General features: G+C 40.5%; 2 protein-coding genes across 2 annotated transcripts in view; both read left to right on the top strand.

Annotated features, from left to right (window-relative positions):
• The window catches only part of LOC119483774 (NLR family CARD domain-containing protein 3-like), a 55,092-nt gene extending 40,525 nt beyond the window's left edge, over positions 1-14,567 (top strand). Inside the window, exons 8-9 of the mRNA XM_037762242.1 lie at positions 10,060-10,074; positions 13,853-14,567. Of these exons, the coding sequence (XP_037618170.1) occupies positions 10,060-10,074; positions 13,853-14,121 (284 nt within the window). The 3' untranslated portion in view covers positions 14,122-14,567. The remainder of the gene's footprint in view (positions 1-10,059; positions 10,075-13,852) is intronic.
• The window catches only part of LOC119483763 (NACHT, LRR and PYD domains-containing protein 12-like), a 542,841-nt gene that overhangs the window by 64,198 nt on the left and 456,623 nt on the right, over positions 1-22,020 (top strand). The window lies entirely within an intron of this gene.

The raw sequence follows: 22,020 nt of genomic DNA, 5'->3' as shown, positions 1-22,020 counted from the left end.
AATCTAGTCTGCAGTCACAAAAGACTTGTGTTTCTTAAAGAAAGTGTAGAAAATGTCCACTGTTAGTTGTTAAAGTAAATGAATGTTTATCATTGTTGGTAAATGGTCACATCTGGATACAGAAGATCCTCTCAACTAATATTCAGGGTTCCTACGCAGTATGGAGAAGTATGGAATTTGATTTTAGTCATTTCCAGGTCTGGATGAGTATGGAAAAAAGAAAAGAGAGAATGGAAAAACATGTCTGTTTCCAGACTGTTGCCCCTATTCTGCTTTCTAAGATATCAAATTCAGAATTTCTAAAAATAAATAGATCATACAAGCAGAGTGTTTTTCATGGTGTTTGGAGCAGCCGGTGCAGCCACAATGTTTACTACTGTGTGAGAGAGCGCGGGCCAGAGAGAGCTTGATGTCGTTGAAAGCAGCACAGGAAGTAGGCTCTGACTGAACGCACACTCCTACAGAGCTGCCTCTACGCCTGTACGTCACAGCCAGGGCCGGCGCCTCCATAGAGGCCGACTAGGCAACCGCCTAGGGCGGCACTTTGGCAGCCAAATATGGGCCAACTATTCATCATGAGCAACATAACAATAATAATATAATAATAAAAAGTAACCGGTAACTGCAGGCAGACGGCACAGAGCAGAACGCTGCCTGTCAGACTGGGACAATCTAATACTTTACATATTGAGGGGGGGGACGAGCGGCCCCTCCTAATTTGGACTGATCCTCGTTCTGGCTGAAATCTGATTGGCTCAGTCATTTACATCATGAACGTGATGAACTGTGACCAGTGTTCCAGCTGGCCGGTCTGGTTTTGATTCAGTGATGACGTGCTGATACAAACTGAGGAGGTGTCATCCACGATGAAGAGTCTTGAAGGTCTTCATCATCATCATCACATTCTCTTTATACCACTAAAACTCTATTAGTGGTAAAATTACTAACCCACAATGTTTCGTCTCGCGCCCTCCGTCCGCTCACATAAGACACCTCTCCGTCTCAAAGTCCTGGGATGGGTTTGTGTCCCAGTCTGTCCCTGGTGCTAATAGAGGGACGGCATCATTGTGATTCACCTAGAGCAGGATGTTTGACAGCAGAACGTCGTCCAGCTTTCTCTGTAGGACTGTAGACTGAACGACCACGATGAGTAAAGTGTTCTGAGGGCTGGCTTGATGATCCCAAACACAAAGCCTGGTTGGTTAACAATTCCAAATGGGGAAAAGAGAGCTGGATGCAAACTTTGAGGAAAATGGTTTGACATCTCAACCATGGTGGGGGGGGGGGGCTGTAGTCTTGTAACAGCGTCCTCTGAACCCCGAGTCACAAAGTCAAATATGGTCTGAAAAATCTACAGAGAAGTCTGGAAAAGTCTGGAATGTAAAATGTAAAATGTGTAGGAACCCTGAATATTTGTTCTGAATTGATCAAGTTTACTTCATGAAGTAGAAATATTTCTCTGGTTTCTGATTGTTTCAACATGTTCCACAAATAATGTCTGATCATCGATATTGATCCTTCAGCACACACACATAGATGAACACAGAGATCAGCAGCATGTTATTGATGTGTGTTGACATGAATAGGTGTATGAATGTTGTGGTGACATTTGGATGATGTCTGTAGAAGGCTGACATTATGATGATCCACAATAACACAATGACAAAGTCACTCTACTCATTTTAGGGAAAAGATCATTGATTAGGACATAGTGATGTTGAGCTACACATTTAAAACCTGAACACATCTGACTGGATTATAAAGTGATTTTTATCTTCATCATTTATTCTTTATTCAGATTGAGTGGCTGCAGTTTGTCAGAGATCAGCTGTGCTTCTCTGGCCTCAGCTCTGAAGTCCAACCCCTCCCATCTGAGAGAGCTGGATCTGAGTAAGAACGACCTGAAGGAATCAGACGTGAAGCAGCTGTCTGATCTTGTGAAGAGTCCACACTGGAGACTGGAGACTCTGAGGTCAGTAGACCGTCGGAGTCGGTCCATGCTGGTTTCAGCAGTATTGTTGTGATGTGTTTCCTCCGTTAAGCTGTGAGAGGAGAACGGTGACAAACAGAGAGAGAACAGTCAACCAATCAGATCAGCCAGAAGCTTGTTGTGATCATGTGTTTGAGTCGATGTGAAGAAGATGTTGTTGTTGTGTTCATGTCTCCAGGAAATAAAGCTGGATTACAGCTGACAGCATCACATCATGTATAGAGACAGTGGTCCTCATCCATCAAACTGTCGTACTATCAAATCTGATCAGAAAGTGTGTTTTCTCATTGAGAGATAGAACCATCATAGAACCATGGTTACATTTAGTAACCATGTGGTCTTTATAAAGACCAGAACCTCTGCTGAAGTCCAGTAATCACAGCTGAGGTTTTACTGTTCAGTCTGTGTATGAACATGTGGGACCTTTAAAGAGGACCTGTCAGGCTGATGTTCAGGTTCATACTTGTATTTTGGGTTTCTACTAGAACATGTTTACATGCTTTAATGTTCAAAAAACACTTTACTTTTCTTCTAGCGGCTGTGCTGCAGCACCTCTTTACACCCTCTGTCTGAAACGCTCTGTTTGATCTCCTTGTCCAAAAAAGACTCCATATTTAGTCGGGCTGTCAAAGTTAGCGCAATAATAACACGTTAACGCTAGTTCGTTTTAACACCACTAATTACTTTAATGCAACTTGTGATTTTTAGGTTGTAAAATGTGCGATTAATTTGAGATTAATCACGATTAACTATGGACAATCATGTGATTAATCGCGACTAAATATTTTAATGGATTGACAGCCCTAATATTTACATATTTGTCATGTAATATTTAGAAGTAGATGAAACATTGAAATGTGACTGAAACCAACCTAGCAGCAGTAAATCCATCATTAAAGTGAGCAGTGAAAAGCTCTCTGTTTCTGCAGTAATGATGCTCTCAGGACTCTCAGCAGTTTATTTCCACTGTGTGGATCATAAGATAATATTACACAGAGACAAAGAATTTAAACACATAATCCAGGCTGAAAGCAACACAGTTTAAACTGACACATGCAGAAAGGTCACCGACTGTGTGAATGTGTAAATGAACAGACTTGTAATATCACTGCCCCGTCTAGAGCACCAGAGATCTGACTAGAACTACTTTGTGTACTCTGCTGAGTTAATGTGATCACATGTATTGTTATGACCTGTATGACAATAATGTAGCCTTCTTCTCTCAGCTGCAAACCCAGCGGTGTGAAACGGACATAAATGACATTTATATAACCACAATAACACAAAATCAGTACATGATCTCTTATCATATATTCATATATGATATTCATATAGTCACTCATCTGAATCAGCTTCTTGAGCCGTATGTTGCTGTGAGACACGTCAGAGTCGTGTTCCTACAGTCCCTCAGACTGAATGTGTTGCCTTGGTTAGTTTGCTACCAATACTTTTATGTATGCTGTGGGTGATTAGAACATGTGAAAGTAAGCCTGCTTACCGCTGTGAATTATGTTTATAGATTTATTATTTACCTTCTCCTAAGTCTGTTTCACACCGCCGGGGTTGGAGCTGAAAGAAAAAGACTAAAGTATTGTAATGGACACAGGGACAGTCACATGACCACGGGGACAGTCACATGACCACGGGGACAGTCACATGACCACAGGGACAGTCACATGACCACAGGGACAGTCACAGAAACAGTCACATGACCACGGGGACAATCACATGACCACAGGGACAGTCACATGACCACAGGGACAGTCACAGAAACAGTCACATGACCATGGGGACAGTCACATGACCACAGGGACAGTCACATGACCACAGGGAGAGTCACAGGGACAGTCACAGGGACAGTCACATGACCACAGGGACAGTCACAGGGACAGTCACATGACCACGGGGAGAGTCACAGGGACAGTCACATAACCACAGGGACAGTCACATGACCACAGGGACAGTCACAGAAACAGTCACATGACCACGGGGAGAGTCACAGGGACAGTCACATGACCACAGGGACAGTCACAGGGACAGTCACATGACCACGGGGACAGTCACAGAAACAGTCACATGACCACGGGGAGAGTCACAGGGACAGTCACATGACCACAGGGACAGTCACATGACCACGGGGACAGTCACATGACCACAGGGATGACCACAGGGACAGTCGCATGACCATGGGGACAATCACATGACCATGGGGACAATCACATGACCACAGGGACAGTCACATGACCACTTGGACAGTCACATGACATTAAATACTTGTAAAGAAATATTCCTCACTCTGGGTAAAAAGAGGTTTTCTGCTGCAGGCTGTGAAAGAATCTGAGAGATCGTTTTGTTAAAGATAAAAAGGTCTGATGTAAAGAGCAGCGACCCGAGGGGAAGCACCGAGAGACAGGAAGTAGTTTAGACTTGGAGGTCAGGAGGTCACAGTAATAATTACAGTACACAGATGTAATGTTTGGCGGTACGTACGTCGGTGTTTACTATTGTTGCCAGGCAACCTACTCTCCTCTCCGGTACCACTCGTTGACTTCTTGCTGATCCACTTGATATCTTGTTTGTACGCCTCCTGGCGTTTCGGAGCATACTGCAGCGAACAACGCTCTGAGCATAAACGCCTCTGTGTATGCTCGTAGCGTGCTCGCCATCTCCGCAGGCCCTCGCCACGGCGTCTCACGTCAGTATAAACAAAGCTTAAGAGTTGCTAGTGCAGCAACAAGGATGAGAACCCTCACAGCCAAATTACCAGAGGTCCTTCTACTGGGATTCAAGGTATCTCTACTGGGAACCGAGCCTTGGGTTCCTGCTCTGTTGGGTGAGAACTGTCACTCTGCAGAGGAAGCTTCACCTGGCACAAGAAATCAGGGATTTCTCCCACTGAGTGCAGTTTCTCCTCTTTTTCATGTGTAAATGTGTAATTGTTATTGTCACACAGTACATTGAACACAGCACAGCACCCAGTGATGTTACCTTCTGCATCTACCCATCCTAGTATTAGGGGCAGTGGGCAGCTACTATACAGCGCCCGGGGAGCAGTTTGGGGGTCCGGGGCCCCCCGACAGGAACCGGGGACCCTCCGGTTCCAGAGCCGTCAGACTGAGCTACCCCCCCCACCCTCCCACATCCTATGTTTCTTTTCTTCTCTGCATTCTTTCCTTCTTCCACAAACAATAAAAGGCAACCTGATAATGCAAAGCAACATTTTACAGTCAGTCAGCAATGTTTTTACAGACGTGTGAATTTACAGTCGAGTGAAAAGTGTAGTTCGTTGTGTTTTCTTTTGATGTGTGTTGGATCGAGACTAATGACTAGTTATTTCCTTTAATGTAGGCACAGAACATGATTGTCAGCAGTCAGTTGTAGTCTTCATGGTGCAGATATGATGATAAGCATTTAATTCTGATAGATTGATGCTAACTCAAAGAACGGACAATTATTTTAAACTTGTTCTATAACTTTTGGGTCTGTGTTGATCTCTACAGGACAGACAAGGAGGTCTACAGAGCTGCCAGACCCAAAGAATGTGAGTATTGAAACAACTTCGCCCATTCATCAAACTATTGTACATTCACATCTGATCTTAAAATGAGAATGTCCTCATTGTACAACAAAACTGTTACTCAGTTCCATCTTTGTTCCAGCTGTTAAGATCACGTCTATTTGAACAATATTCATCAATATTCTCTTTCACTTTCAGGGGACTCAGATGTCAAACTGAATGTGGAAGAAAACCTACCGGAGGACGACAAAAAGGTGAGAAAGGAGCAGTTGTACGGTGTGAAATCCTCCAGTTTAAACCATGGATGACTTTACTTGGACATTTATCAAGGATCTACCGCTGAAGAACTGTAGTGTATTACACCTGCAGGCAGACATTCATTTAATGACTTAGACTGCATTCACCTGCAGAAGTTAATAGTGTGGAGTGAAGATCACTGAACTATCATTTATTTACTAAACTTGGCCTCGGAGCTCTCGTCACTGGCAGGACCACCATCAGTCCAGGAGCTGGTGCTGGTGCTGGAGCTGGTGCATGCTGATTGTGTTTGCACATTTATTGAGACCCATGTTCTTGGTGTAGTTGTCCTTCTGTGTAGTCTTCTCTAACACACCTCACACTGTCACTCCATTGAAGTCATTTCCTCTCTGACTCATACAGGGTGCTTGAGTTGAGTATTGACAGTGTGGCTCTAGTATTTCATCACTTTATTAAACACTAAGACAAGTTGGTATTTCTATTAAAATAACTAATTCTGTTCCTTTTTTAACTCCAGGCTCCAACATCCTTCTCACCTGAGCAGACAGCTGAATCTTCATACAGGTAATCGTATAAACTCTGGACCCAGAGTGTGTAATATTGATTGACAGAAACTATATTTAGTTTTGGACAAAACCAACTCAGTGTGACAGGGTGGCTGGTGCTAGCCTGCATCGGTCACACACAGGATCCACACCAGACATGGACTTGGCTAGCTTTACTTTAGACCAGTGGAGACGATGTAAAACCTTTGACCTGGATAATTGTATGTCGTCAGGAGATTAAAGAGGAATGTACCCTATCTGAAGCCTTCTTCTAAACTTCATCAGGAAACCGTGTCCCCAAGTCTTCCTCCCACTGAATCCTTCACAAAGTTGAGGGTTCCAAATTATGAGAGTTTAATAAGGAATGAACAACACCAGTAGAGCGCTGCAGGGATGACGTATTTATGTAGGCCAACAGGAAGTTAGCATCACTCTGGTTCCCTCCACTAACAGCCAATGGGATTGTTCCGTTGGGTTTTGGGTTATTGCAGAAAATCAGCTCTGTGGCAAACACACGTTTATGATACTGACACGTTTTGTTCAGCAAGATAATCTCCACAGCATCCAGCCAGCTGTCCTTCCTGCATCAGTCAGTTTAAACTGTGTTGTTTTTAGTCTGATTATGACTCTAACTTCTTCATATTTGTGTAATATTATCATACGATCTGCTCACCGAGCTCTGATTGGTCAGTAGGAGATGCTTTTATACGAGTTGATCTCTTATCTGGAACATAACCTGCTCCGGAGCAGGTCCGCTGTTTGAGGAAAAACTATCAGGTCCATTTTCAAAGGGGTCCCTTGACCTCTGACCTCCAGATATGTGAATGAAAAATACATTTGCATAAAGCAGCATATTTGTCCACATCCATGTTGATAAGAATATTAAATATTTGACAAATCTCCCTTTAAGGTTCATTTTGAATAGATAAAGTTTGCATTCAAGAATAATTTGACTAGTCTATATGTGAATTTGCATATGCTTGATATATGGACATACATACCAGTATTGTAATAGTGTCTTTATTAATGTGGTGATATTGATTTTAACATTTCACCTAGCCTTGAAGGGTATTAAGTCTTATCTGTCAAGGTCTTAAAAGCATTAAATTTCATTTCAAAAAGTATGCAGACATAAGTGATAACGTTCTTTTTAAAACAGGCTTTGCCTCTTAAAAAGGATTCTGTTTTTCCTTCAACAGGTTTGGGTTGAGGTGGCAGCAAACTAACTAACTCTGGGCTAGCATCCTGCCCAGGAGCAGGCCGTGGTTCAACCTCAACATCAGAAATTAGATTTCAACATGGAGCTGTTTGGCTCCAGTTTATAAGCACAGATAAAGATGTGGATGGTGGTGATATGTCCCACCAACTTTAAAGAAAGCATGTCATATCCCAACCAACCTCGTTTCCTTGCTGAGGCCTCGACTAAAAGAGAGAGACTAACAGGCCAATAAATGCTTGTTATATCAGTTTGGCCCTCTTTGTCCTACAGCTTCAGGTGTCCTGGTCCAGGTGTGTTCCAGTGTGCTTTGACTGGACTGGTGTTCGTCATGGCTCAGGAGGCGGAGCTACTGTACAGGACCGTCCAATGGGATGAGAGCTTCCTCCAATCAGCTGGCAAAATGGCTGCAGGGCCGCTGTTCAACATCAAGTGTTCTGAGGATGCTGCTCTCCGTCAGCTCCACCTCCAACACTGTGACACAAAGGAAGGTAAAGACATTGTTCAAAATTAATGGTAAAATTGCAAAAATGTTTTTTAATGTGTACTTTGTTGGAATTAGCTGCATTAGGTGACATGTGTGAATATATATATATATAGTTGTAATGGATTTTATGCACAACAAAGGCCCTTGGCCTTGGAAGGAGGTAACTAGGTAAAGAATAGAGGTGAAGTGGCACATCCTCGGGATGCTCCAGAGTTAGAGGCAATAGATTGTGGCAAGTGGTAAGAAATGAATTGGGTAGATGAACCTGTTAGCATTAAAACAAAAGTTGAACAGCTCTTTGCTTTCACAGCATTGCTCTGTGATGGCCTGTTGTCTGTCGCTCACATCTCTGATGATGAAATGAGCATCTTGGAGCCGCTGGAGATTACAGACACTCATGTGGTTGTGAAGATCTCTCACCTCTCTGCCTTTGGCCTGATCTGGGATAGGATTCGGAACATCATATGGCCGATAAATGGCCAAGTCCTGCTGTTCCTCCGACCTCCCAACAGTGGACGTCCAGTACTCGATGTCTTTCTGCTGAACAGCAACGTCGATGTAACCGAGGTAAAGCCATCTGTCATATGTGCTCATCATCAGCCAGAACTCAGCTATTTCCACAAAGATGATTCCTGTCAGTCACACATTGCTCCTTTTATTTATGAACCTCATGCTGTGGTAAGATTGTGTTTTCGTTTTTAGTTTTTCTTTCTGTGTTTTGCTCTCGGCGCTGCCTTTATGTCTGCCATTGTCATTCGTGATACTTCCACCAGGTGGTGTAAATAGTAAACAGTGGTCTAAAGGTACGGTGGCCATGAGAGCTCAACAAACTGCAACTTTTAAAAAACACAAGCAAGTAGACTAAATTTAATTGTGTTTTACAAGCAAATTAAGAAAACATCTTCACCAACGTGACAACAAATCCTGCAAATAGGGAAACAACCAAATACAGAAACCTGCTGCAAGAAGCACAGACGACGAGGGAAACTGTTTCCAGGGGACACTAAAAAGTGATGCACACGGCTGCGACACACTTGTTGCATCAGTGGTGTTGGATAAGAGGGACATGTTCTTCAGTGGTTGTCCTCCTACCCCCCAAGACAGATCAGCCTTTGTTAGAACTGACTGATGCCGGGTCCACACTACACATGAATCAGCTGAGTTTAGTCCTGATTCCTCCTGACCATCGTCAGCAAAGCCCTGATTGATTGATGCTTCTAAAGATGATCTTTCCAGATGTTCCTGTGGGGTGAGGTATATTCAGAGTGTTCTTTACATCCCCTGATCGGCTCTGAAGTCCATCCTGGTCACACCGGTTTCAAATGGTAAATATTAAACATGTTGAATATCTGTGATGGGATCTCCTGTTGTGTGAGGGGAACCCCGAGGACAGCCGATGACACAGTCACGTGGGAAAGAACGACAGCCAATAGAGAACCAAGCTGACTGAAGAAGGAAGGACAACCACCGCCGTCATGGCGGCGGCTAATGCACGAGCTAATGCTAAACGTGGAGCATAAAGTAGTAGTGAGATGGAGCTCAGAGATGGAGGACCAACGTGTTGATTAGTGTTTAATTTAACGTGTCTCTGTGTCTTCATCCGTCCATGCTTCCTCAATGTTCACTACAAAGTAAAAACTAACATCACTGATTCTTCCTGCCCGTCGTCGGCCATGTTGGTTTACACTAAAGTCTCGTTTGATCTCAGAGATTTAGAGAGATTTCTGTGTTTTTTAGTTGTTGTTGATGAATGAATGTGTTAGTGTGTGCTGTTGCTGTTTCTCTCCACACACTACAGGAACTAACCTGTTCAATTTAACACAACATGTGGTTATGTGAGGGCTCTCTCACATTTTACACATCTGGTAAGATCTGAAACATCTGTTAGTGGGGACCAGCATGAAGTGTCCTCTCCCTCTGCACCATCTCATACGGAGAACCACAAGGTTCCATATTAGGCCCTATTTTATTTTCATCACCCAGCTGTACGTCCCACTGGAACCTGGTGACCCGTGCTGTTTTTACTCCCTAGTGAAGTGCATTAAGGATGCAAAATGCTCCGTGGCAAAAAGATTCCTGCGACTAAACCAGAATCAAACTGAGGTCCTTATCTTTGGCCCTGCAGACACCACAATCAACACTCTTAGGCCTCTGTCATCAAATGTAAATTCCCACCCAAGAAATCTGTGTTTATCGTTGTTATCTTTGATTCTAGTTTAAAATCTGATCAACAAAAGATCTCACAAAGTTCCAGACAGCCTGTCTGGTTTAAAATGACTCATTACTGGCAGCAGGAAGAGAGACCATATCTCCCTGCACTGGTGTGTTGGCTTCTATTCACTGGTTACCAGTGAAGGACAGAGTTGGTTTTAAGGTTCTTTGATTTGTTTTTAAAGCTCTGCATGGACTGAAACCAGGTCCCCTATTCCACCTCCAGACCCCTCAGATCTGCTGACTCACCGCTCCCAGTTAGAATCCCGGGCTGATTGGGCTCTTTAGGTTGTTGGTCCTGAATGGAGGAACAGTTTCCCCCTCACCATTACATCTCCCTCCTCCAGTGATAACTTCAAACCTGTCTTAAGACCCGTCTCTTTCCTTTAGTCTGTCAGTAGTCACCTTGAAGACTGGTCACACTCTGTTTTTATTTATGTCTTTAGTTTCATTTCATTTGACTTCTGTGCAATGCTGTCATGTTTTGAGGATTTTAATCCAGAATTATTTATTCTACACTTTTATTAATTTACTTGCATCCTCTTAATTATTTCTGTGTTTTATTTGATTCTACTTCTCATTGCTCTGTGAGGCACTTTGGTCATTTGTTGTTTTTAAGTGTACTCTATAAATACAATCAGCAATGTGAGCATTAACGGCATATTAAAAATGTTCTGTTTCTGAAGGTTGAGGCCAGACAAAGAGGTGCTACGTACATCCCGAACACTGCCAAGTGTCTTCTCAACTTTGGTCAAAGTTACAGTGTCCACTGTGAACCTGAGGGCTTCAGAATACAACCTGATGTGAGTCAAGTCGCAGAATTATCATGAATATAATTTTGGCCGCATGTTGAAAATAGATTCACAATAAGAAAGTACCAGATAAACATTTTTAACAAGATTGAAAATGACGTGATGCTTCTGGTTTTCAGCGTGCATCATTTGACTCAGATTATGGACCAAATTACCATCCCACATTTGTAGTTTTCCTGACTACGATCCCAAACAAAGTAACTTTGATGGTCCAGAATCAAGAGAGGACAGGAAGACGTCTGGAGATATGATCTGCTTCAAGCAGGTAAAGATTACCTTTTTATTATTTGGATCAATTTTGAGATCAGGATTATTTCTCATTCGCTACGAACACATTACGTTACACTACTCTACCAACGTCAACATGTGGATACCTGACGGTACCATATTCTCACAGCAGCATGAACATCTGGAATGAAGCTAAGTGGTGAGTGAGAGTGGTGTGAAAATGCTTTGTTTCATGTACGTATCATAACGACGGCTTGTATATCCTCCGTCCTCGCTCTTCCTGTTTCCCTTTCTGAATGATGGATACAGACTACCGCCGCCTGCTGGTGTGGAGAGTTATTTCCTCTCACAGGAGCAGAACGTACGAGCTAACTGACCGCCGGCTGTCGTCTTTGCGGTGCGTTCGGGTGCGACTTGTTGGCCAAAACAAAGGCGACGTGAGGCGACGCAACAGTCTGCCTTCGTCGCCGCTAGTTCTCTGATGTCGGGTCAGTGCGTCCCCAGCTTAAGGAAACAAGTTCTTCATCTATGTAAACAGAACTAGCGGTATACCGACGGGTTAATAGAGGGCTCATGAAACCATCCATCCATTATCTGTAACGGCTTATCCTTAGTGGGCCGATCCCAGCTGTTATTGGTGGGGAACACCTAGACAGGTGTCCAGTCAATCACACAGCTGACACACACACACACACACACACACACACACACACACACACACACACACAGACATGCACACTCACATTCACACCTACGAGCAATTTAGAGTCGTCATCAGGGTCTGAAATCAGCACCCGCCACCCGCCAAAATGTGGGTAAATTGTTGGCAGTGGCGGGTGAAATCATCAGGAGGAGAGTTAGTAACGTTAGCTGTTAGCAGCCGTTAGCAGCACAGTCCTGACTGGATAAATAACGGAGCTACTAACGTTAAAGGAGGTGCCATTGAGTTATTATTATGAGACGTTCACGGTCTGCCCAGTAAAAGGACTATTGGGTGAAGGTAAATTACAACGTTATCATGATGTGTTCAAATGTAATCTAGTAAAATTACGTTTTTGGTGAGAAACTTGAATAAATCCAGTTGTTTGTAGGAGATGTTTTCACATCAGTAAACATTAGATATTAAAGAGGGAATTATGACCTGTTAAACTTCATAACAACTTACCAATATTTCTTTTAATCAAAGCAATTGTGTGTTTTTATGCAAATAACCACTACAGATGACAATAACAAAGTACAGTACAGTACTGAGTACAGTACCCTCCCAGCCCCAGAAGCTACGGTGTAATTCAAACACTGTAATTTACCGTGCATGTAATGTATTTTTATGTAAAATATACCGAACATTGAATGACATCAGATCTAAAATGTTATTTTTTCATTTAGCGCAGAGATTTCAAAAATGGCAGATAAAGTTTCTGAGTGGCAGAGAACATAAATATACTTACCTGCCACAGTGGCAGGAAGTGAAAAAAGTTCATTTCAGACCCTGGTCGTCATTTAACCTAACCGACAGTAAATGTCTCTGAACTGAGGGAGGAAGCCGGAGTAAACCCACGCCAACACGGGGAGAACATGCACTCACCACAGAGAAGAATCATGAAACCAAAAAAAAATCAAATATGAATGTCTCCCTGTTACGGGCTCCGTAACTTTAAAACTGATCAGAGTGGTAGGTCTGCCTAGCATTAACTATCTTTGCAGGTTTCCAAACTGCTGATGCTGGCCCGGCTCCCTCCCTCTTTCGTGTGATGTCACCGCTGTGTCCACCACTCCTTGGCCGGGGGGAAACCAGTGGAATCATTTAAAAGAGGCCCGGAGATGAACGACACGGGTGGCTGTGATTCTGCTTGATCAGTCCACCTCGTTGCTTCTCTGTGTGATGTGAACTTTGGAGTATAGAAGCATTTGTGATTTGGTTGGAACTGGGCTAGAGAGTAGAAGTGTTTTTAGGTCACATCTCACTGTGATAGTTGGTTAGTGTTTTTCCTCTGTGTAGATACACTCGTTAAAGAGGCGGCTGCCACTTGTGTGTTTTGGATTGTTAGTGTTGAGCGTAGTTAAAATAGAGTTTTATTTCTTGTTTATATTGAGTTGTTTGCCAGCTCAGCTGTGATCCTAATTTCTAGTTTGCAGTCGTTTTTGTTTTATTGAGTTATTGATTTCGGCGCCATTAGAAGTCTGTTCCTAATTTACATTTTATGTCAACACTTGTGTTCGCTTTTGTTTGCTGCAACTTTGTTGGTAAATTGCCTGCAGCCTGTTTTCTATCATTTTAATTGACCATTTAACAATAAACGGCTACTGTACGCCTGATACCACCGGCTCATGTTGCTTAGACCTTACTGGGACGTAACACTCCCTTTTGGTTTCTGGTTTTGAACACAGAACAACTGATTTACAGAGCAGACATGTTGCTGTACAAAAACATGACGTTTCATTTCAGTTGAACTGCTCTTTAAAAGTCATTGTTGTTTTTTTCCGTGGTTATCTCCCAGATCTAACAATGGAAATCCCTCAGAGGAACGTCCCACCAGGGGACAGCATCCCAGCAGAGGACCGCGTCCCACCAGAGGACAGCATCCCAGCAGAGGACAGCGTCCCAGCAGATGACAGGCTGAAGTTGGTTCGAAGAAAGTTTGTAAACAGAATGACTGATCCTAATCTGAACTTGCTTCTGGATGAACTCCTTCACCATGGTGTTATAAACGATGAGGAAATGCAGTCAATCAGAACAAATTCCAGGGCAGATACAGCACGAAAACTGATCGACACGGCACGAAGAAAGGGAACTGAAGCCAGCTCAGTTCTGATCGCTGCTCTCCGTAAGGTGGATCCGGGGTTTTTCAGATCTTAGGCTGAAACAAAAGCAAGAAGCTGTGGAGTGTGATGATGAATCTCTATAATATCTGGCTGTTTTAGAGACTCACATCACTTATTGTTGTCTTTAAATGATAGATTCCGTCGTGGAAGCCTGTGTGGACTTTCACTCTGAAGGTGATTCACTGAAGTTTGGGGGAAAAGTGAATTCATTTTCAATCTCTTGTGGTTTGGTCTCAAGATTTTATAATCATTTACTTGTGATAACTACTGATGCGTTGTCGGTGATGAAGACCTGCGATAGAGAGCTTGTGACATTTCTATATGTTTTGGGAACGCATTCTTACTGCTAATTTTTGGAAATGATTAATTTAGTTTTAATTAGGGCTGTCTAAGTTAACGTGATAATAACGTGCTAATGCAAATTTGTTTTAATGCCACTAGTTTCTTGAACGCAACTTGTGATTTTTAGGTTGTAGCGGCTCGGTGTTAAAGCTAGAGTGACGATACTGGTATCATAGTAAACTATAGAACCTGATGGATCCATCGGTACCAACCATGTCAGACTAGCTTGTCATGAAGGAGGTTAAATAACGCTCCAAACTTACGCTAAATTTTGGCGAGGAAAAACCTGTCATGTCCATTTTCAAAGGGGTCCCTTGACCTCTGACCTCCAGATGTGTGAATGTAAATGGGTTCTATGGGTACCCACGAGTCTCCCCTTTACAGACATGCCCACTTTATGATAATCACATGCAGTTTGGGGCAAGTCATAGTCAAGTCAGCACACTGACACACTGACAGCTGTTGTTGCCTGTTGGGCTGCAGTTTGCCATGTTATGATTGGAGCATATTGTTTTATGCTAAATGCAGTACCTGTGAGGGTTTCTGGATCAATATCTGTCATTGATTTGTGTTCATTGATTTACAATAATAAATATATACATACATTTGCATAAAGCAGCATATTTGTCCACTTCCATGTTGATAAGAGTATTAAATACTTGACTAATCTCCTTTAAGGTACATTTTGGACAGATACAAAATGTGTGATTTGCTATTAAATATTTTAATGGATTGACGGCCCTATTATTGATTACTGATTCTCTGTCAGACCTGACTGTGTTGAGCTAAGATCTAAATCCATCTCTCTGTCTCTTACTGCTAATCAACGCAGGCTTCACAGCTGCAACAAAAGACCTTTTTACAAATAGCAATAAGGGTATGGATGGATATCATAACTGCCCCTGATAATCTATAGATCTGTGTTTGTTTGGTCATTTTATTCGTCAGTAGACCTTCTGTAACTTGAGCCTACAATAAAGATTTCATTGCAAAACAAATAAGTTTGGAAAAAAGGCGTCACACTGTGATGGAACCAAAGTGAAACTCATTGGATGGATGTTGAGCAGTGAAACTATTCCATTAAGAGATGGTGTCTGCAGACATGAACTAGAACAGACAGATGCTGTTATTAAATGAGACCTCAACTGAAACTCAGATAGGAGCTTTTTGTTGTGACAAAGACAGTTGTTCTAATGCAACAACTGTCATTAACAGTGTGAACAAAGACCTTTTAAAGGCAACGGAAAGATTCTGGCCTCTTATCTGGAACAGATGCTGCCTTCAAGTGAAACTGGTGAGCTCGTGTTTACAACACGGGAAGTCGTGTACACCATGTGCGTGGCGTTCAAGTGGTTAAGTGGTGAGAACACCGCTGCTAAGCAACGGCAATATTAACGTTGCTGTCGGCGTCCAGAAATCACCACAAATCGTATTTTCACTTATGAATCAATATTCTGTTACTGTAGTTTCTCTTTCTCCCCTCACATGTTCTCAGAATCATCTCGTAGTGTTCTGTTTAGCTGGAACATGAGAGAGTTTGTGACCCGGCAGCCATGTTGAGATCTGCTGAGGAAATTCCAAGCACCGCCCACCAGCCGGAGCTCAGCCAATAGGAACGCTCTCTCTCTCTCTGAAAGGACCTGTGATTGGTCAAAGTCTCCCGTCATGAGCTAGATGTTCTAAAGCCTGAAAACAGAGCCATGAGGAGGAGCAGAAGTCTAGTGATCTCTCAGAACACTTGCATTACAATATGCTGAAAGGTTATTATGGGATGTCTGCCCAGAGATGCCAAAAACATTGTTGCCTACTGAAGCTTTAAATTGACTTGAATTGTAAGTCGCTTTGGACAAAAGCATCTTCCAAATAAATGTCATGTTGTGTCTTAAGAAATAAAGCGGTTGCTTTATAAATAAAACAACCGGTTGCATTGGCCGACACACCGTCGCTACTGGTTTCCTTTCCACAGCTTCCACCGACAGAATCATCCCAGAGGAGAAGAAAACATCAGCAGTGAGCAGATAGTTCTGTTTACATGGAGATACAGAGCTAACATGCTATGAGACGGTGTGTAAACACAGAGAACATCAGGGTGGAAAATAGAAGATGTGAAACAGTAGTCAGTTCATTATTTCTGGTAAAAGACACCTGATAAACGTATGGAAGTAATCAGAGTAATGGTATATTAGTTACTGTAGGAGCTGTCTCTGTGTTACCATGACTACAGACCGGTTAACGTTACACTCACCGGAGCGTACCGGAGCTGAAAGACTTTCTCCTGTACCATGTCAACATAACTGCAGGTGGGATGATTAAACATGCTGTGAATAATTAATATTGTCATCTGTCTACTCAAATAAAGTTTGACTGTGAAACAGAAATGTGTTGTGTTGCTTACAGTCACTATTTACTACCTGTACTCTTCTACATGCATGACATCAAATCTATATAATATATAAATATCAGCTGTTGAAACAGTGTAATTACATAAAGCCTTTGTGAAAGAACATGTTATATTTAGATGATGGGAGTACATGAAGACTGTTCTGCTGGTTCTTGCAGACTAACAGAAGTAGGAGCAGACTTTGCTCATAGTTAGGAGGCGGATGAGAGAGTGACGCTCTGTGGGCGGGGTCACCTAGCTGGAGGTTCTCCTCTGGTTCTAACCGTTCCACCAGGAAACCCTTATATGGCTTGCAATTCGCCACCGACGTCACCAGTGTAAGGAAAAGCTGCGCAGCGATTTTTTAGACCCATTTTCGGACAGATGGAGCAGGAGAAAAAGAGAGAGGATGGTCTTTTATGATACTATGGTGACCTGTAGACACACTGGGGACAGATATTGATGTTTAAAAGACATGGAAAAGTGCATTTTGCATAATAGGTGACCTTTAAGAAGAGATTTAAAGGAAGTGGGATACTGAGTTGAGATACTGAGGGGCCCGGACAGCAAAAGCCCGGTGATCTTTGTTGACAACTTTGGATTTTGGAACCATTAGTAAGAGTTCTGCCAGAGGATGTCAAGCATCGATCAGGCTCATAGGGAGTCAGCAAATCACAGAAATACTGTAGGCAGAATCTATAATAATACATCATCATTTATTATTATATACTGCTGCTAGTTTAATCTATAATAATACATCATTTATTATTATATACTGCTGCTAGTTTGATCTATAATAATACATAATTTATTATTATATACTGCTGCTAGTTTAATCTATAATAATACATAATTTATTATTATATACTACTGGTAGTTTAATCTATAATAATACATAATTTATTATTATATACTACTGGTAGTTTAATCTATAATAATACATCATTTATTATTATATACTGCTGCTAGTTTAATCTATAATAATACATCATTTATTATTATATACTACTGGTAGTTTAATCAATAATAATACATCATTTATTATTATATACTGCTGCTAGTTTAATCTATAATAATACATCATTTATTATTATATACTGCTGCTAGTTTAATCTATAATAATACATCATTTATTATTATATACTGCTGGTAGTTTAATCAAAAATAATACATCATTTATTATTATATACTGCCGCTAGTTTAATCTATAATAAAACATAATTTATTATTTTATACTGCTGCTAGTTTAATCTATAATAATACATCATTTATTATTATATACTGCTGCTAGTTTAATCTATAATAATACATCATTTATTATTATATACTGCTGCTAGTTTAATCTATAATAAAACATAATTTATTATTATATACTGCTGCTAGTTTAATCTATAATAAAACATCAACATTTATTAGTTGATTAGATTTTGTTTTAATAAAATAAATCTGTAAAGTAACTAAAGCTGTCAGATAAATGTAGTGGAGTAAAAAGTAGAATATTAGGAGAAGTAGAAAGTGGTATATGTAAGTATGTACAAGTATGTCAAAATTGTACTGGAGTAAATGTACTTAGTTACATTCCACCACTGATAATATAACATAATAGTGAGTCAACATGAAGTTGGGTCAGATTTGATCAGTTCTGATTCTGCTTGTTGATTCTTCTGATTATTGGAGTGAGAAAATCAAAGTGTGCTGTAAGCAGAAAGAAACCACCTTTATTTGCACAGATTCAGGCCTTCATAATAAGTCATTGATGATAAATGAGGCGTTGGATGAATGAATGAAAAGAAGTGTTTCCAAACAAATCACTGGATGGATACACTCCGTTTAATATTTTAAAATGGATTTATTTTGTGAATAGTTTCTTTCTGATAGATTTATGAAAGTGAGTTTCTGTCAGATACTATAGGGTATGAGATGTGATTAAACATATTTCGAATTGTTTTGTTTGGGATTTTGATTTCACTAAAGTCACAGCCACCAACTCAAAGTTGTGGGAGACGAGGTGTGATAGGAGGAGGATTTGTTCAAATTCCTCTAATCAAGCAGATAATAGAGTTGGGGATGGCTTTAGTTATGGATTTAAATATGTCACGATTGCCAATTAAATTATATCTAAGACAGAAATTCTCATACGACATGATACAGCCACTACTATCAACTAAGTGTGTCACCGTGTCACACTGTTTACCATTGGCAGAGCATTTTGGCAGATCCTTCTTGGGCGCTCCCCACATAATGAGCTGTGCTGCTCATCCCACAAATGCATGATCCTTACAAGTTGGACATCATTGTGAAGGTAAATAAACAGGCTTTCCAACAATGTAAAATACAATGCCCATTAGCATTGTAACAACAGAGAAATAATCCACCAAACACAAGTTTCTGAACTTTTTTTTCCCAGTTTAGTTCTATATGTTAGCTGGCAAACTAAACTTAGCAAGCTATGTTCATTTTCATAGTTAAAGTGGTCTTTAGTTAACTAGACATATTCATCTGATTAGCTTTATCTAGCTAGTTGGGCTGAACATTTAAATATATATCAAGCTGTGACTTTTCTTACTAATATTGTGATTTAAATAGATTATTTTCTATAAATCAATCTCCTGTTTTTCTGCTGATGTGATGGTTTAATGTTACACAGTTACAGTGTTAGAAAGTACATTTACTCAAGTACACATTTTAGGTACTTTAGGAGTATTTTCCTTTCATGCCACTTTATACTTCTACTGCAGGACATTTCAGAGGGAGACGTTGTACTTTTTACTGCATTTATCTGCATTTACACTCTATATTTATCTGACAGCTTTAGTTACTTTATTAACATATAAAAATGTACAGCTGAAACGATTAGTCCATTAACTTATTAATTGATTGACTGAAATTAATTGGCGACTATTTTTGGTTGTTGAAGTCATTTTTTAATAAAAATCATTTCATGTTTCCAGCTTCACAAATGTGACGATTTGCTGCTTTTCCTTTTTAATCATTTTATTGTATATAAATCTATCTAATGATATGTCATAGTTTAACAGTCACAGGGGACGTTTTCTTTCTTTTAATACTTAAAGTGCATTTTCCTGATTATACTTACATACTTTTACTTAAGTAACATTTTCAATGCAAGACTTTTACTTGTAACAGAGTATTTTTACAGTGTGGTATTAGTACTTTTACTGCAACACTGCACAGTTGTCAACACAATACGTTTTTATTAATAATCACAAACTTGCTTTGGAAGTAACCTGAGGTAATTTATAACAAACAAATGACCATTTTAGCATTCAGTCATTCATATGATATTACATTAGTGGTTTACTTCATTAGTCAAAGATATTCCGTGTTTAAAGTAATCAGCTTGTTGAAGGTGAGACAGCTCAGTCTGTGTTCCACTTTAATGCTATATTTAGTTGGAACAGTTTGACTCTGATTATGCTGTCCTCACTCAAAGTTGTTGCAGGCAACGTGTTTTTCAGCTATACAGCCAGCTCAACAATATATTCTCCAGCATTGCATTCTCCAAGGAACAGACGAGTTGTTGTGTTTGGCAGGATTTAATGGAGGAAAATATGTAATATTGTAAAAGTGAAAAAGAGCACAAAATACAAACATCAGATAAGTGTGCTTGTAAGTACTAAATAATATTTCTAATACATCAATAGAGAAAAGATCACTAGCATAACTAACAGGTGCATAAAAGTATGTTTACATATGAACCAATGCTTTAAACATCAATACATCTCTATGTAGTTGAAAACAAACTAACCATCAAAATACTTTACTCAACCTAAGAAATGGTGACATAAACATGTTCACATAACTGATAATAGTGAATAACTTACAGATGAAGCCGGTTTTGTGGATTTATGGCACAGGATTAAGAAGATTATACACAGATGATTCCCTGAGCAAAAAGGAGCTTCCTGAACCACTGGCGTGTTCAGGGAGTGGCCTTGGGTGGCACAGGCCACCCCTGAAATCTGATTGGCCACCCCAAGTGCCACCCCAATATCTTACAATATGATTGGCTATATGCCCAGTCAGAGGCGGGCCACGGCACTGAATGTAAACTGCACTCTTGTTTAGAGTTGCAGTTCCTTCTCAAACCTGAGAGGCAGAGATGCGCTAAAGTAGTATGTAGCCTGCAAAAAAAAAAAGGCGCGAAGAAGAAGAATAAGTTTGAGCAGGTGAACCTACAGGTGAAACAAACTGTTTTTCTACAGTCAGTCTATGGAAGCAACACGTCTCTGGAGCGTCGTCGTGAAAGATGTGAGTAGCCTACATTTTACTACACTTACTGTGCCTGTAGTTAAAAGCTGTAACGGTAATAAGCTAAACATTTACCCTGTCTTGTTTTATTTCTTTTTATTGTAATTGGCACAAGGCTGTCAAAACAGATTGGGTCTCTTGAATGGTAATACTAGGTAATACTAGAGTAACCAACACTGTAGCACATGTAAAGTTTATAATTTGTTTGGTTAAATAATTTGTTCAAAGAGGCGTATGTATTCTAAATATGTTTGCACTTTAAAGGCGGAGAGTGACTGTGCTTTTTAATGTGCATTGTTTTCTTATGTTGGCTTTTGGAGTCACAGGGTATTTTGTAGCATTATTACTGTAACAAATCAGTGTTAAAACAAGATTTGTTACAAGTGATGTAAGCTTTTTTTATGCACACGTAAGCTCTGGTAAGGTCAGCTATCTCTGTTGATAAAATATTCTACACAGTCTGTACCTCCAACCATTTACATTGTTGCACATGCAACGTTTTGCACAGTTTTATCAAGTAAATATTTTGCCCAAAGACTTATTTATTTTAATTTTGTTGGCACTTTATAAAGTGACTGTTTTAGAATAAAGATTTTCTTTTGTATGTAACCTACTTTGGGAATTTACAAATTATTTTGGCATTATTTAACAGTTCACTTTACAATGTTAAAACAACATTTGCTGGTATGTGAGGAGGGATGTGACTTTTGTTTATACCTGGGAGTTCAGGTTTCTCTGTTGCTGAGAATACTACAGTATCAAAAATGTCTGGACACGCCCCTGCCTGTACACAAGATATAATCTATATATAATACATGTATAACCTGCTGTGTTCTGTAACCCTCCTGAAGGTGGCAGCAGAGCACCATTTATATGTAAATCTCTTCTGTTGTTAAAGAGAAATGAAAACCACATTTAGAGTTTGGGATAAAGAAACAC

Source organism: Sebastes umbrosus, chromosome 24, assembly GCF_015220745.1.
Source record: "Sebastes umbrosus isolate fSebUmb1 chromosome 24, fSebUmb1.pri, whole genome shotgun sequence".
Lineage (NCBI taxonomy): Eukaryota > Metazoa > Chordata > Actinopteri > Perciformes > Sebastidae > Sebastes > Sebastes umbrosus.
Note: the sequence above shows the minus strand (reverse complement) of the source record. Positions and strands in the feature narration are given on the sequence as shown.